Source organism: Felis catus, chromosome E2 (assembly GCF_018350175.1).
Source record: "Felis catus isolate Fca126 chromosome E2, F.catus_Fca126_mat1.0, whole genome shotgun sequence".
Classification (NCBI taxonomy): Eukaryota; Metazoa; Chordata; class Mammalia; order Carnivora; family Felidae; genus Felis; species Felis catus.
This window is the reverse complement of record NC_058382.1, coordinates 5154400-5169659: the sequence shown is the minus strand read 5'-3', so window position 1 is coordinate 5169659 and position 15260 is coordinate 5154400. Positions and strand designations below refer to the sequence as shown.

Sequence of the window (15260 nt, the reverse complement as noted above, 5' to 3'; positions counted from 1 at the left end):
GTTAACGTGCATGAAAGGATCAAGAGAAGATGGATGTGTGTCTGGAAAGGAATAATTTCACCGTCTCCTTTTTCTTTTGACCATAATTGCAATTTTGGGGGTGAGGGGGTGGAAAATATTATTAGCTCGTGTGCATGCAAAAGGATTTGATTGTTTCTGTCTCTCAGACATGCAGGGCTATAGTATGATGGGGAATTCTCATACCAACTTTTCCATAGAACATAATGGACACTGTCATGTACAATGTATGAAGAAAGTTTACATTCACATGGTGTTTGTGGCTGATCTATAACAGTGATGTAAGTCACCATGAAGTGATCGTTCAGGGCATCATTATTTGTATTAAAGTAAGATAGAGGAACATTCTGAATTTTAAATAGATATGCCATTCTTTTTCCAAGGAGATTATGTTGGCTGTTGATTAAAATTTGCATGCATCTTCATAATAGCAATCGATAGAAGTCAAGAATATTAGGCGTTGAAATAGAGATTTTCACACATCTTAGGCAAGCATAGCTAACTCTTATATAAAAGGGTGTAAAATTATTGTAAATCCACATTTATTCAATGATGAGCCTCAGCTTGCACAGCATGGAAAGCACAACTCACAGATTCTTATATCAGAGGAAAAGAATAATTCTTGAATGCTTGAAATGGGTGTTTTGACCAAGGATCGCACAGTGGTTTTGCAACGGTATGTTTAGCATGTGTTTGAACTTAATACATTTTGATTAAAAACACTGAATAGATTTTAATGTGTTAACACTGTGTTAATGAATGAACTGTTCCCCTACACCAACCTGAGCCTGCCCCACCTTCATTAAGGTTGTAGGTAAACAGTAACACAAAGTGCACTTGACCATTGAGCAACATGGGTTTGGTCTATGTGGGTACATATATAGTCAGGTTTGTTCATTGTACAGAAATTTATTTTCTCTTCTGAGTTTCTTAACATTTTCCTTTTTTGAAATTCCTTTACTATAGGAATGTCATATATAACACATATAACATAAAATATACATTAATCGATCTCGATCAAGTTCCTTGTCATCAGTAGGCTATTAAAATATAGTATTGGGGAGTCAAAGTAATACACAGATTTTCAATGGCATGAGGGTGGCCACACTGAACCCCTGCATTGTTCAAGGGTCACTCATGCTTGGGAAAGCAGTGGGATGATATCACTAATAATCTATTCTCCGCAAGTTTATGTATTCTACCTTCCTTATTGTGACTGCTGGAACATTAGGGTGCTGTTAATATGGAGGACACGGAAGTATTCTTGAGAGCATAGCTAGTCAATTTCTTCTTTTTATTTTTTATTTTTTTAACATTTTTTCATTCTTGAGAGACCGAGCATGAGTGGGGGATGGGAGAGAGAGGGGGGGAGATACAGAATCTGAAGCAGGCTCCAGGCCCTGAGGTGTCAGCACAGAGCCCGATGCGGAGCTCAAACCCACGAACTGTGAGATCATGACCTGAGCTGAAGTTGGACACTCAACCGATTGAGCCACCCAGCTGCCCCTGGAGCATAGCTACTCAATTTCTTGATACTGTGGCCATGGGATCCATTTCGTATAACCACACTGGCTACAGGGGGATTGAAGGGACTCTAGCTAGACCCAGCAGCCAATAGAGTAGATAATGCCCTCAAAGTCTCAAAGTAGTTCCTGCTTTGGCTTCCCCAATAACCTTTGTGAAAGAGCACCCACTCCCAGTGTGTCTACCTTCAGCATCCCTTAGAGAAGAGCCCCGCAGAGTTCACCATGCCCTTCTCATGTGGGTTTGAATTGTACATTCTAGACTTAGCTTAGGAAGTGCAAAGCACTCCAACTGTAGACCCTACAAAATGCATCTGCCCCAGTTCCTGCCACTGTCTCTGCCTTCACTCAGCCTTGACCTCAAGGCATATTGGGTACATCCTCTAGGATCAGTGAGTAGCAAACTTTATTGTTTCACATTCTTTGTTTTCTTTTATTCAACCATGGCTCACAATCCAACGTCCCCAGGTTCTATTTAACTCCTAAGGGAACAAAGTTATTACAACTATAATTATAAGCCATACGTACAGAATTATCTATTATTATTTTTAACATTTTACACTTTTTTCTCTGCTTATGTTGTTTTTAGGAGTATACAGAACACAAATTTTTATGGTTTGGGTATGCACAGAATACAGTATGTTATATTAAGCTAAAGATACATTTTACTTTTTGTTCTTTTGTTTTTAATATTTTTTGATGTTCATTTAGTTTTGAGAGAGAGAGAGAGAGACAGAGAGAGAGTGAGCGAGCGAGCATGAGCAGGGAAGAGCCGGCAAGAGACAGAGACATAGAATCCAAAGCAGGGTCCAGGTTCAGAAGCTGTCAGCAAACAGACCAACATAAGGCTTGAACTTATAAATCACAAGGTCATAACCTGAGCTAAAGTTGGATACTTAGCCAACTAAGCCACCCAGGTGTCCTGCTAAAGATGTAATTTGGAATAAAAGAACTAACTAGAAAGAAGTGCAAGTATAGGGGTGTGTATATTTAAGTGTGTGTACCTATATCTTCAGAAGGAAAGGGAATATTAGATCCAATGAGGTAATTTCAAAATTGATGCTGATGTAGTAAACAAAAATGTTACAGATTGAAAATGGGAATAATTTTCTATAGATCATATTCCATTCATTTCTCCTAAATCTCCTGCATCATGGCTTGAAAATCTCCCCCATGCAAATCCTGTCTTGTCTACCTGCCTATTAGTTATGTAGCATATACTCTTCCTCATTCAAATGTTTAGGAACTGCTGCTTATCAGGTATACTCAGGGATGTTAAGAATGGTTTGCATGAAATGACATGGTGTTCCAAAATTAATTTGATTATGGGAGTAGTTCAACAGTGAACATAGTAAATTCCGTATAGTTTTATTAATACATTTCACTTCTCTCAATTGGAGAAGAACACGAAGTAAGATTTCTTTAGTTACTGTTCTTTTTCCTTCTTGGAAGTGATATCATCCAAGTTCTCCAATTGGAGAGTGAAAACTTCAGAGTGAAAACTTGCAGATTTATGTGTCATGGGTTGTTTTAACATTGACTTGATGAGACCAAGCATGCGATGTTGCTTGGTGCTTACTAGATGTTCTACATATAGGGAGAAAACAATCTTGTATTAGGAATAATTCTGCAGCCCAACGAATACTGAAAAACATCTAGGCTGAAGCATTGCCATGAATTCTTCACGTGGGGAGAGGACACCGTCCAAGATGTGTTGCTGACTCTGGATGGAGAAGGATACATTTTGCTTGTTTTCTTTCCAAATCATCTCCAGTTTTTTTAATGTTCTCATCTCCATTACAGTCATGCAGGCATCACAGCTGTCCTACGCTGTGTTGTGGATATCCCATTTTTACCACTCTACCACTCCCACATAAGCCGCACAGACTCTGGTAGTTTCTTCGGTGTGATTTGGAACTTTTAATTCAACGGGAAATGGTTGTTAACGGGTATGGAGGCCATACCTGGGATTTAAATACAATGTGGTCATCACTTCCCTGGAGGAAAAGGAAAACATCAATGGGCTACAGGATTTTCTCATTCACTTGGCATAGAGAGAGTTGTGAGGACAGATAGAATATGAGGATGCTATCCTTGACGAGGACGATAGGTCCTACTAAAAGCACATATGGAGAACTCTTGAAATGCAGGGAAAGATCTGGTAGGAGGCCTCCTTTATTCACTGTAAAGTCTTAGGAAGATACTTGTGATGAAGAAATGTGACAGACATGGGGACATGGGAAATGTGGTGGGTTCTTAGATTGAGGGAAGTCAGATCCTTTCCTCATATGTTCATGAATTCCCTGGCAGTCCTGAGGACCAGTTGCTTTGGATGCCATAGGTAACCATCCTCTCCCAGGCCCAGGTATGTGGCAGTAGCTGGAAAGGGGAAATACGAGGATTTAAACATTGTGGCCACTGCTTTAAGATGTCATGTGACAGAATGGAAGTTGAAGATGAAGCAGGCTTCTGAACACTAATAGAACCAGCAAGGTGGGTGTGGTGTGTCCACAAAGCACTGGCATCCCGGGTATACAACCCCAACACCTCTCTGATCCCTAAGGTTGATGACCTCCCAGGTATCTTGACTCCCTGCCAGCAGGGACCTCCCTGACTTCCATGCAGCCCCACAGTCAGGGTAGTCCTGTGCTCTGGACTGTGTGCAAGATACAGATTAGTTGGGTACCAGATCACCAGTCACCAAAAGGGAGGATGTCTGCTTCACAGAGCCCACGCGGTTTTGGGGTTAGATGTCCCTGTGTTGTTTTACAGCCCATGGTCTTTGTCACCCATCCTGACTTGAGTGGAAAGAGGATTTTTATCAGTTGTAGAAACTGATAAGATAAAGTTGGGTAGCATGTGATAGTCACATTTCACATTGGTTCAATTGAAAGATAATAATTCATTTTCCAGTACCTGTTATTCTGTGGTAAGCCACACCATGAAATGTTGATATGTACCTACAGAAAAGACAATGTAAATGGAGGGATGCCTGGCTGGCTTAGGCAGTAGAGTACCTAACACTTGAATGCTCAGCTGGAAGTCAAAACCCTATGTTGGGTGTAAAGGTTACTTCACACAGAAAAAATTAAAAATAGAGCTGCGTCACTTAGTTAAGCCTCTGAATTTGACTAGGTCATGATATCACAGTCCATGAGTTTGAGCCCCACATCGGGCTGTGTGCTGCTTCAGATTCTGTGTCTCCCTCTCTCTCTCCCCCTCTCCTGCTCATTTTCTGTCTCAAAAATAAACAAAAACTTAAAAAAAAATTTTTTTAGGGGCGCCTGGGTGGCGCAGTCGGTTAAGCGTCCGACTTCAGCCAGGTCACGATCTCGCGGTCCGTGAGTTCGAGCCCCGCGTCAGGCTCTGGGCTGATGGCTCGGAGCCTGGAGCCTGTTTCCGATTCTGTGTCTCCCTCTCTCTCTGCCTCTCCCCCGTTCATGCTCTGTCTCTCTCTGTCCCAAAAATAAATAAAAAACGTTGAAGAAAAAAAAAAATTAAAAAAAATTTTTTTTAAAGAATAAAATGCACAGAGAACTCCCGTCAAAATCAACACAAACAGGCCCAAGCCAAGATATATTAGAATTAAATTTACAAAGTACGGTGATAAAAACTCTTCAAAGCAGGAAGACATCTTTCACTTATCAGGGAGAACCATAAGGTTACCTGGTGGTTCTTCAACAGAAACTTGGCAAGCCAGAAGGGAGTGGCACGATCTATTCCACTTGCTGACTGGGAAAAATAGGCAGCCAGGAATTCTCTATCCATCAAGGCTATCATTCAGAAGGGAAGGAGAGACAGAGTTTCCTAGACAAGCAAAATCTAAAGGAATTCCTCACCACTGAACTAGCCCTGCAGGAAATGTCAAAGGGGAATCTTGAAGTGCAAAGAAGACACCAAAAGTGACACAGAAAAAGGATCAAGAAAGTTTCTAGAAACAATGACAAAACGAGTAATAAAATGGCAATAAATGTATATCTATCAATAAACACCTGCAATGAAAATGTACTATATATTCCAATCAAAACACATAGAGTCTCTGAATGGAATAAACCAACCAAACAAAAACAACAAAAAAATAAACCCCAGGCCCATCTATATGCTGCCTACAAGAGACTCCATATAGACCTGAAGACACTTATAGATAGAAAGTGAGGGTGGTAGAGAAACCTTTCTCACACAGATGAAGGTCAAAAGAAAGCCAGAGTAGCAATACTTAGGATGGACAAACTACATATTTTGCTCTTGTGTGGCAATTATCCTGCTTTGGTACCAGGGTAATGCTGGCCTCCTAGGGTTATTTTCAATGGGTTCCCTCTATTCTACTTTTAAGATTTTCATGAAGATTGTCCTAAATTTTGTTTTGTTTTTAATGTTTGTCAGAATTGGCCAATGAAGACAAGAGGTTGTGGGCTTTCCTATACTGGGAGGTTTTTTATTCCAAATTCAACTTATTTTTTTTGTGAGGGTCTAAGAAGATTTCCTATTTCTTGAGCTCAAGATTCATTTTTCAATCTTGGTACTTGTGCGTTGTTTAAATTTACATTTTTTCTATTTTGTCTAACTTGTTAGTATATAATTGTAGATGTGATCTGTTATCACACTATATATTTCTGTGGTTATCTTTTGTGAGGTTTCTGTTCTATTTCTCCACTTGGTGCTTGAGTTCTCTCTCCTTTTTTCTTAGTTAATGGAGTTGAAGAATTTCCAATTTTGTTTGTTTTGAAAAACCTTGGCATTATTTTTCATATTATTGTTCTAGTATCTTATTTCTAATTTTTAAGTTTTTAGTTTTATTTATTCATTTATTTTCAGTGAGAGAGAGAGAGCACATGCAAGTTGAGACAAGGGGCAGAGTGAGAGAGACAGAATCTTAAGCTACTCACTGAGACTGAAGCCCTACCTGGGACTTGATCACACAACTCTGGGGTCATGACCTGAGCTGAAATCAGGAGTTAGACAGTTAGCAGAAGTAGCTACCCAGGTGCCCCAACTATTTTATGAATTTCTGATTTTTCCTTGGTATTTCCTTCTCCTGCAGAGCTGAATGTGGGGCTTGAACTCACCAACCACAAGTTTGTGAACTGAGCTAAAGTCAAATGCTCAAACGACTGAGCCCCTCAGGCAACCCTGTTGTTGTTTTTAGTATTTATTTGTTTTTGGAAACAGAGAGAATCCCAGGCAGGCCCTGTATGGACAGCACAGTGCCCGAGAAGGGACTGGATGTCACAAACCATGAGATCATGAAAGGAGCCAAAATCAAGAGTCTGATGCTAACCTACTGAGTCACCCAGGCACTCCTTAAAGGCACAGACCATTTTGTGTGTTTCATTCACACTGCAGAATTTGGGTTCCCAATTCTCCAGTTTACATTTGCACACACATTCGTTGCCAAGTGATTGTGGGAAGGGTGCACTAGCTGAGGGAAATTTGAGACAGCCACAACTGCTGGCCTATGAAGCAGACTCAAGCCAGAAATACTGAACTCAGACTATGTGCCTTAAAAGATCAGCAAGAGTCCAGTCATCTATGGGTGATCTTGTGAAGAAACAGGTATTCTTGCTATTGGGGGTGAAATTCTTTTAGTACCTGTGGAAGATAATTTGGCAATATCTAGCAAAATTATGTATACTTTTTTGTCTCTTCACTAACAGCTTTCCCTCAAATTTACCTACACAGTACTTGCAAACTTGCACAACAGTGACCTTCAAGTATTCACCACCCCTATGTAAAAGCCAAAGATTGGGAACAACCCAAAATACTTTGGTAGAAAACCAATGAAGTAGAATAATGCCCAACTTTAAGGGTGCAGGAAAATAATCTACATTTATAATTGCATTAAAAAGAAACACTCTTGGAGAGTACCTAAGGAAAGGAAGCTTTGTATTTTGGTAGAGTATTAATAGGTGGGTATGTAGATAATTATACGGATAATTTTATAATCCTTTAAATAATAGGAGGGAGACTTTTCTATCATATTAAGATTCTCATCCTTAGGATCTATTAAAAACTTGAAAGTCAGTGTAAATATTAGTGTCACCTAAGAAAATAGCTTATTCCAATAAAGCAACAACCAGTATTCTCCCCTTAGACCACAGTTCTCATTATATTGCAATTGTTGGCAGGTGTTCAAAAAATCCTGCCCAATGCCATTACATTCGAAATGTGCCCCAAGCCATAGAAAACCACCCTGAGGTGACCAGGATCTACTGGCTAGCTCTTACCTGGAAACTGAGATGCTCCTTGCCCTCAGTCTACCTCATCTCAAATGAGCCCTTCCCCAGACGATGGGCTTGAGCCCCAGTATTGCCTCTGGTCCTGGCAACCAATGATTCTGCCAGGACAGGCCTGCAAGGACCAAATGTGCAAGGCAGACCACTCGTTGTAAATAATCAAGCCCTCTTACCCTGTGGAGCTGTGCCAACTTCCCCTCCTGACACTCCAAATACGAGGAAATCTATGTCTAGTTCTTCAAAATCAGAGGCACAGTTGTAACAATCATTTCTTGGGGATGTGGAAAAGAGGAGAATGATCTTTCCTCCAAAATCGTGGGCAGGAGCTGCTTTCTGACCACAAGAGTACTGTACAATTCTCAAGGGTGTAAGGGAGGGCATCAAAATTCCATTGTGGTACATGCCTGGGCTCTTGCTCTACTCTCCAAATGAACTTGAACAGTGTGCCAAATTGCACCTTTCTTTCCCCAGGTACCCAATATCTCTACAGAGTGTTAAAGACCCTAGATTGATAGGTAGGTAGGTAGCTAGGTAGCTAAGTCGGTAGGTAGAGACAGATTTCTTCATGATGGAGTCCTGGTAGGTTTTATCTTTTTGGAAATTCATAACCATTCTTTGGTATCTACTTCTTGCCATATAATTATTGTGGGCTGGATTTATTTTTATTTCTATGGGATCAGTTATACTGCGTCTGCCTTCACTTCGTCACTTGATTTTAGTTAGTCTTCTCTATCATTCTGGCTTCATTAGACATACACCTGTTGATTTTAGGGGGTTTTCTGAACACCAACTGTTTCTATTGTTGATTTTTCCTATTTTTGCTTTATTCTATAGTTTTCATTTCTGTTTTACGTTTCAATTGCCTTTCTTCTAATTTTGAGCACATAGCACATAGGGTGCTTTTCTTCATTTTCTGAGCTACAAGAACATGATTTGTACTACACCAAGAGATGCTACAGAATTCTCCACTAAGCTATGCTGTCAGTTCCTTGTGTGCAAGTTTATGTGTCCATGGAAGAAGCAAGTCCTGATGATTTCTTCTTAGCTGTCTTCCTGATATTCTGATTGATTTTAAGGTTCTATATTAGAAGTTGTCAGTCCTTCATCTGACAGTAGTACCCTGGAATGATTTTACTTTTCTGTTATTTGATCTCAGTCAGCTATATTTTCACATGGTACCAAGACATTCCTGTTAAAGTCATGCATTGACGCTTTGTTCCAAAAAGGGTCATGAGTAGATATAAACACAGTTCCCTTGAGAATGTACACTTAATCACAGACTGGAACAAGGTTGGGGAGAGTGAAGGCCAAAGGTATCTGGGGACTCCTTCCCAGAGAATGATGATGAATGTAATAAATATGGGGAAGTCTTTTATCAAAACGTCAACCTTATTACACACAGGAGTATCCCTAAGGGAGAGAATCATTATAAATATATTGAATGTGGGAAAATTCTTAACCAGTCTCCCAATGTTGGTGGTCATCAGAGGATTCATGTGGGAAGAAACCGTTGCAGATATAATCAACCTGGGAGCATGTTTAGTCATTCATCAAGATTCAGTACAGGTCAGACAACTGGTACAGGAGAGGAAAGTTATATAGGTAACGTATGTGGTAAAGCCTTTGACCACCAGCTACTGCATACTGGACAGAAACCTACAAATGTGAAGAATGTGGCAGGATCTTTAAATTGTCTCAACCCTTATTCAACATAAATTAACTGGAGAGAAACCTTACCAATGTAAGGAATGTGGCCATGTCTTTAACCAGTTCTCCACCCTTACAGGACATCAAAGAATTCATACTGGAGAGAAAACTTACCAAGAAAAAGAAGGTGGCAAGTCCTTTATCTGGCCGTCCTCCCTTTCAGGACATCAAAGAATTCATACTGTAGAGACACCGTACAAACTTCAACGATATGGTAAGACCTTTCGGCATCATTCACAACTTTCTGAACATCACACGGTTCATGTTGAGGAGAAACCTTACCAATGCAAAGAATGTGGCAAGGCCTTTAACTGGCGCACAGCCCTTAGGAGACATCACAGAATCCATACGGGAGAGAAAACTTACCAATGTAAAAAATGTGGCAAGGCCTTTGTGAACTTCTCAAACTTGACACAACATCGCAGAATTCATACTCGAGTGAAACCTTACCAATGCAAAGAATCTGGCAAGGCCTATACGCGACAGTCAAGCCTTACCAAACATCACAGAATTCATACTGGAGTGAAACATTACCAATGTAAAGAATGTGGCAAGGCTTTTGGGTCCTTCTCAAACTTGAAACAACATCGCAGAATTCATACTGGAGTCAAACCTTACAAACGTAAAGAATGTGCTAAATCTCTTATCTGGCACTCAGGCCTCAGGACACATGACACAGTTAATAGTGGAGAGAAACCTTACCAATGTAAAAAATGTGGCAAGGCCTTTAGCTGGCTCTCAGCCCTTACAGTACATCACAGAAGTCACCCCGGAGAGAAACATTACCAATGTAAAGAATGTGGTAAAGCCTTTTACTGGTACTCAGCCATTAAGTTACATCAGAGAATTCACAGTGGAGAGAAACCTTACCAATGTAAAGAATGTGGCAAGGCCTTTAGCCAGAAATCAAACTTTAAAGGACATAAAATAATTCATACTGGACAGAAACCTTACCAATGTAAAGAATGTGGCAAGGCCTTTACCTGGTCATCAGTCCTTAAGATACATCACAGAATTCATAGTGGAGAGAAACCTTACCAGTGTAAAGAATGTGGCAAGGCCTTTTACTGCCCATCACATCTTGATGTACATCACAGAGTCCATACTGGAGAGAAACCTTACCAATGTAATGAATGTGGCAAGACCTTTAACCAGAAATCATACCTTAAACAACATAAAGTAATTCATACTGGACAGAAACCTTACCAATGTAAAGAATGTGGCAAAACCTTTAACTGGCAATCAGCCCTTAAGTCACATCACAGAATTCATAGTGGAGAGAAACCTTACCAATGTAAAGAATGTGGCATCGCCTTTAGCTGGCTCTCAGCCCTTACAGAACATCACAGAATTCATACTGGGGTGAACCCTTACCAATGCAAAGAATGTGGCAAGGTCTATACGCGATATTCAAACCTTAGCAGACATCATAGAATTCATACTGGAGTTAAACCTTACCAATGTAAAGATTGTGGCAAAGCCTTTAACTGGCAATCGGCCCTGAAGGCACATCACAGAATTCACAGTGGAGAGAAACCTTATCAATGCAAAGAATGTGGCAAGGCTTTCATCCGGCCCTCAGCCCTTACAGTACATCACAGAATTCATACTGGAGTGAAACCTTACCAATGTAAAGAATGTGGCAAAGGCTTTAACTGGCAATCGGCCCTGAAGGCACATCACAGAATTCACAGTGGAGAGAAACCTTACCAGTGCAAAGAATGTGGCAAGGCCTTCATCCGGCCCTCAGCCCTTACAGAACATCACAGAATTCATACTGGAGTGAAACCTTACCAATGCAAAGAATGTGGCAAGGCGTATCCGCGACAGTCAAGCCTTACCAAACATCACAGAATTCATACTGAAGACTGACTTTACCAATGTAATGAATGTGGAAAGACCTTTTCCCCTGAGGCACACCTTAATGTACATCACAGAATCCATCTTGGAGAGAAAGGTTACCAATGTCAAGACTCTGGGAAGGCCTTCTCCCACCAGGCACATCTTAATGAACATCACAGAATCCATACCAGAGAGGAACCTTACCAATGTAAAGGATGTGGGAAAACCTTTCTTCACTGTTCATCCTTGACTTATTAACAAAGAATTCATACTAGAGCAAATCTTCTAAATGTTAAGACTGTGACAGAATTTCTAAGGATTCCTCAACTCTTATTCCACATCAGATAATTCATACTGAAGAGTAATGATACCCAATGATACCCATTGGAAATTGTTAAGATAGTAAAGCAATGCTTTACAAGTAAACCCTGATTCTTCATCAGAGAACATATACTGGAGATGATCTTACCAATACAAAGAATTAAGCAAGCCTTTTAATCAGTACTCAAGCCTCATCCTATATCACAGACCTCATACTGCAGAGAAAACTTACAAAGAATGTGGTAAAAAACGTTTCAGACTGCTCAAGCCTTACTCATTGCCATAGTTCCTGTTGCACAGAGACATTACAAATGTAATGAATGTGGCAAACCTCTAGCTGGATCTCACAACTGTCTCAATATCACAGTTATGATACAAGAGCAAAACTGTAAAATGTAAAGGGAGTGGCCATACCTTTAACTGGAATTCAATCATGACTCAGTATCCCCAAATGCCTACTTCGGGATAATGTATGAATAAGGAAAGACCTTTTTAAATATACACTTCAGAAAACAAAACCATACAGAGAGGAAAGTAACCTGAAAGATATAGTTAATCGTCTAATTACCTGAACACCAACTGTCAATAAACGTCACAGAATTCACAGTAGAAAGAAGTACATTGGCCACTCTATTCAGACATTATCTCCATAAAAATACTTAACCATATGGGATAGAACAAAGTTGAACACTTAGATAACGAATATGCGGGTATGCCTGAAAATAGAGAAGGGGCGGTGTTTTGCATAGGAATAAGTAATTTCAATGTGCTTTTGTTTTACCTTGGCCCTTTTTAAGATGTTGACTACAAGTATTAATGTATTTGTGCTCTGAAATCACTTCACAAAACTCATTGATTCCTAGTGGGTGTTGAAAGTATGTGGCTGATTCTTCCTGCATCAAAGATATCAGATGCCCTTCCCTGGTAGGTGGGACTCCTGCATACCTGATCTTCCATGGAAGATGAAGGACAATATGATGTAGAATCTATGAACAAGCTTAAATAGAGGTGTTGTTTATGTTTCTAACACTGATGTAAGTTATTATGAAATGGGTTTTCAGAACATCATTCTTGAACATTTATTAAAACTAAAAACGTTTCTGAATGTTACAAATAAAATGTTTTGTTTATTGGTTTTGTGCAGTCCAGGCACATACTGAGACAAGTTCTTAACAGATGTAGTTAGAAGCAGAGAATACCAGTTGATGTGGTTGAAAGGAAGAAACCTTCACAGATATCAGAAAGAGAGTAAGTAACTCTTCCCTAACATGGCATAGGATTGTACACTGATCTTTTAAGAATTACCTCAGGTCTCAAAGAGTTTTAGTATGCAACATTAAGGTGTTAACAAAATAGATTTTAAAAAGATGTCTCCTTAAAGCCTCTTGGTAACCACAAAGCAAAACCTGTAGTAGATACACAAAACCCAAATCAAAAGGAATCACAGTACACCACTTTAGAAAATCAACGAATCACAAAAAAAAGACCAAACAGATAAGAAAGGGGCAAGTAATTGTACAACAGTTAAAAACATGGAAAACAATGACAAGAATAACTCCATCCATACCTATGTCAATACTTACTTTAAATATAAAGGGACTATATTCTCCAACCAAAAGATACATTGGCTGAAAGGAAAGAAGTACACAAACTAAGGATATGTGCTGCCTTCAAGAGACTCACTTCAGCTGTAGGAACACACTCAGGCTGAAAGCACAGGTGTGGAAAAAGATCTTCCATGCCAATGGAAAACAAAAGAATGTGGAGTAGCCATGCTTCCATCAGACAAAACAGACTTTAAGCCCAAGACTGTAAGAAGTCACAGTGCATGTTCTTACAAAATAGAGGGGTCACCTCATGCAGCGTTTTTAGTTATGTGGTGTTTGGCAGAATGGCAATAAGGTGTTCACCCATTTTTGTTTGGGAAGGACACCAAGAGTGTGTTCATGTAACTCATATAGTGTTTAACACTTTAAAAACCAACACATTTTTCCATTAATGTTGGTGGTGTTTGTGCAGGTATCTGAATTGTAGCTTGTGTAATGTTTATGAACATCTGTATCTTAGGAGTCTCCTAAATGGCTAGTTGATATTCAAAGACCTATTCCTGTGATTTGAGGATGGGGGTAAAAAAAAGAACCCTGAATGACACTTTGAGAAACACCTATTGCTTCCAGGTCTTGATGAGTGTGGAAAAACAACTGTTGCAATGAAAATGTGGGTACTGTACTCTAACAAGTGACCAATGGTTTCTGAAAACCAACTTGTAGAGGCTAATAAATCTTTCCCACAGTATTCCATTTGCTAACCTCTTGCTGTAATACACTGCATTTTTTTCATCTCACATGTCATTTACTTTACATTGTTATCTCATGTTTTAAGCCCCCAAATAAGCTATTGGTCCTTTCAGTCAGGTTACCAGAATACCTCTCTGTAAAATTCCTAATATTCAATTCTGAGGACTTTTCTTTGTATGAAATTGGCAATCATCACTTTTTATGGATCACCTTTGCAATACTTGTGCTGGTGGATTTATTTTATGTTGGGTTCTTTCTGAAATGATAGATGAAAACCTTACATTCTACTTGGCTTACACTTTGTAGACCTCCGTACTTGTTACTAAAGGTTTTATACATTATATATGTATTCACCAAATAGAAAACATGAATCCTTTCATGTTGGAGAAAGGTAGCTAATGCATGTATTTAGATTTTGTCCGTGTTACCTTAAAGCGATAGATTTGTATATCCATGTAGTGTCTGCATTGACAAGACATTTAATTGTGTTTATTGCTTTTTACTCCTTGAGCTACTTAATAATCTTTTTGTGCATCTGATTATTGTGTTGATGTGGTCAACTTTTGGTACATTAGAGTTATTTATTTTTAAAATCTTGTTTTGTTATATATATACATATATATATACATATCTTTTATAGTTTTTTAAAGAAATACAACCAGCTTTCCCTAAAAAAAGAATAAATAGAGGGGTGCCTGGTGGCTTAGTGAAGTAAGCTGCTGACTTCGGCTCAGGTCATGATCTCCTTGTCTGAGTTCGAGCCCTACATCGGGTTCTATGCTGACAGATCACAGCCTGAAGCCTGCTGCAGATTCTGTGTCTCCCTCTCTCTCAACCCCTCCCCCAGTCAAGCTCTGTCTCTCTTGCTCTCAAAAATAAATAAACATAATTTTTTTTAAAAAAGAACTAATAGAAAATAAAAGAATCAATTCAACACAAAGGTAGAACTTCGGTAGATATTTGTCCACCCCACACAAAAGCACCTAAATATAAAGCAACTATTAACAGACAAGAATAGAGAAAAAGACAAGATATATTAGCAGGAGACTTCAATTGTGCACCTTCCCATAATGAGTAGAGTATCCAGACAGAAAATCAATAATATCAGACTTCAATGCCATTAACTAGGTGTATTACAACATTCCATCCAACAGTTGCAGGAAACACATTCTTCTCATGTACATATGAAACATTGTCTAATATATGTTACATGTTGGGTCACAAAATCATAATAAATTTAAGATTGAAATCCTATGAAGCAGGGTGCCTGGGTGGCTCAAACGTGTCCAACTCTTGACTTTGGTCAGATCACAATCTCA

General features: G+C 39.3%; 1 protein-coding gene across 1 annotated transcript in view; it reads left to right on the top strand.

Annotated features, from left to right (window-relative positions):
- Positions 1-13952, top strand: part of LOC101087952 (zinc finger protein 420-like) — a 114091-nt gene extending 100139 nt beyond the window's left edge. Inside the window, exon 7 of the mRNA XM_045047127.1 lies at positions 9561-13952. Within this exon, the coding sequence (XP_044903062.1) occupies positions 9561-11353 (1793 nt within the window). The 3' untranslated portion in view covers positions 11354-13952. The remainder of the gene's footprint in view (positions 1-9560) is intronic.
- The last annotated feature ends 1308 nt before the right edge of the window (positions 13953-15260 follow it).